Below are 2,500 nucleotides of genomic sequence, written 5' to 3'. Positions count from 1 at the left end.
GGCACGGTTCAGATGTGTTCTGTGTGTACATTGGGAGGACAGTCCGTTCGGGGGAAAGCCACATAACAGAAGACCCCTTGGGGGTCTATGACGAGGTTTTCCGCTAGAGGACAGTACATGGGGAAGCAAGAGAACTGAAGACTTTATGATGTGCGACAAAAGCTATCCAACACAGGGCAGTTAAAGGAGCCGAAGTCCCTAACCCTGTAGATATGGAGACGGGATAACAAGTGCTCTAGGCAAGGGTGTGGTGCACATACGGCGGAGCTGCAGAGATCCACGGAAAACACCGTGTGAGTCACAGTGTTGAGTGTGGCTCACACACACACACCACGTTAACCACACCAGGTTCTTGGGCGCTGCAGACCTCGGCCCACCACTCGCCATATCACAAGCATCAATTTTCATATAGTCCCACATCCCGGTGGAAATATCCCTGGAGGATACCTGTGGTCGGTGGAGTATTAAAGGAAGCGAGAAAAATGAATCAGAGACCCCGAGGGAAGAACGAGCCATGGAAACCGAAAGCAGGAGACACATTTCAAGTGGATGATCCAGTCATGTTGTAATAATGGAAGAAGTTAAAACACGCAGGTGTGAAGGCCTTGCCGCCCCGCGCCTCCCCCCTCTGGTGCCAGAGGCCTGAAGAAATGACCCGGAAAGGAGGAGGATTAGAGAAACGAGCGAGAAGTTGGGAGGGCCTGGAACAGACTGCTCTTGAGGAGGTGAAGCTTTTAACTAGCCTGAAGAAAACTGTGAGCTTTGAGTAAGATCTGTCCGGGCAGTCGGAAGCCAGACCTTCCTTCAAGTGTGAAGACTTTGGAAACCCAGAAGAAACGGCAACTAGAAGTTGAAAGAACCTGACACTGGAAATTGGAACCGAAAGTTAATGGGAACTGGAAGTCAAAAGATACCGGAACAGAAAGTCAGAGGAGACTGGAACTGGAAGTCAAAAGATACTGGAACTGGAAATCAAAAGAATATGGAAACTGGAAGTCAAAAGAAACTGGAAACTGGAAGTCAAAAGAAACTGGAAACTGGAAGTCAAAAGATACTGGATCAGAAAGTCAGGAGAGACTGGAACTGGAAGTCAAAGGAGACTGGAGCTGGAAGTCAAAAAGAGACTGGAACTGGAAGTTCCAGCAAGAAACTGGAACAAAGTCGAGGTAAGAGTCTGGAAGCCAAAATAAGACAGTGACGCAAGGTCAAAGTATGAATCTGGAACACAGAGCAAGAATAAGACAGTGGAAATCAGCCTAAGAAACAAACTGGCAGTCAACATAAGAAAGTGAAACTGGAAATTAGCATAAGAAGAAAAACTGGAACAACATAAAGAAACGCAGTCATGACAAGAAACTGAAACATAAGTAATCACAAGAAACTGAAATTTACATTCATCCAAAGAAACTGAAACTTAAAGCCATCATAAGAAACTGAAACTTAAAAGTCATTATAAGAAACTGAAACTCAAGTCATCACAAGACATTGAAACGTAAGTCACCACAAGACATTGAAATTTATGCCACCACAAGACACTGAAACTTAAGTCATCACAAGACATTGAAATTTATGTCACCACAAGACACTGAAACTTAAGTCATCACAAGAGACTGAAACTTAAGTCATCATAAGAAACTGAAGTCATCAAAAGACACTGAAACTTGTCATCACAAGACACTAAAACTTAAGTCATAATAAGATACTGAAGCTTAAGTCATCACAAGAAACTGAAACTTAAGTCATCATAAGAAACTGAAACTCAAGTCATCACAAGAAACTGAAACTGAAGTCACCACAAGACACTAAAATCTAAGTCATAATAAGAAACTGAAACTTAAGTCACCACAAGAAACTGAAACTTAAGTCATCACAAGCACGGGAGGTAGTCGGACCAGAGGGAGCTTCGGGTCGACCTAAGGACACTCACCTTTGATGCCCAAGGCCAGGGTGAGGGAGGCTGGGGTGAGCAGTGCCGCTAGGAGGAATGCCGCTGTGCCTGCCATCCTGCCTCCTGCCTCTGCCGCTGCCTGGGGGGTGTCCTCACCTGCCGTCACCTCGCGCCGTCATGACGCCCTAGGGGAGAGAAAAACCAGATTACCATATTACACACCACTCCTGACGGCGACGTCGACGAAGTTCACAAAAACAATAACTAAAACTCGAGAGGAATTGTGGCGCAGTCAATGCCAGCCTCCTCCTCCTTCACCCCCCTACACACCACACCACCGAGTCTTCCACTTGTTTGAGTCCTCCACCATTCAGAGCCCCACTCCATCCTCGCTTCCCCACCCCCCAACACTTCCCTCTTACCTTCAGAATCTGCCCCCACCCCCCCCGCCCAAACTCTCACCTCTCCCTCTCTCACTTCCTCCAACCCTGTGTGCTCCCTTCATTGTAGAGCTTCCACCCCTGGCCTCCTGCTCCGCGCCCCTAAGCAAGGGCGGGATAACCATCCTCCTTTGCCCCCTCCTCCTCCTCCTCCCCATCATGAGGGGTATGC

At 47.4% G+C, this 2,500-nt stretch overlaps 1 protein-coding gene across 2 annotated transcripts in view; it reads right to left on the bottom strand.

Moving 5' to 3' along the window:
• The window catches only part of LOC139747125 (fibroblast growth factor receptor-like 1), a 448,547-nt gene that overhangs the window by 121,889 nt on the left and 324,158 nt on the right, over positions 1–2,500 (bottom strand). For both annotated transcript variants that reach the window (XM_071659040.1, XM_071659041.1), the window contains exon 3: positions 1,928–2,073. In XM_071659040.1, the coding sequence (XP_071515141.1) occupies positions 1,928–2,003 (76 nt within the window). In that variant the 5' untranslated portion in view covers positions 2,004–2,073. The remainder of the gene's footprint in view (positions 1–1,927; positions 2,074–2,500) is intronic.

The sequence above is a fragment of the Panulirus ornatus genome, chromosome 67 (assembly GCF_036320965.1).
Source record: "Panulirus ornatus isolate Po-2019 chromosome 67, ASM3632096v1, whole genome shotgun sequence".
NCBI lineage: Eukaryota > Metazoa > Arthropoda > Malacostraca > Decapoda > Palinuridae > Panulirus > Panulirus ornatus.
Note: the sequence above shows the minus strand (reverse complement) of the source record. Positions and strands in the feature narration are given on the sequence as shown.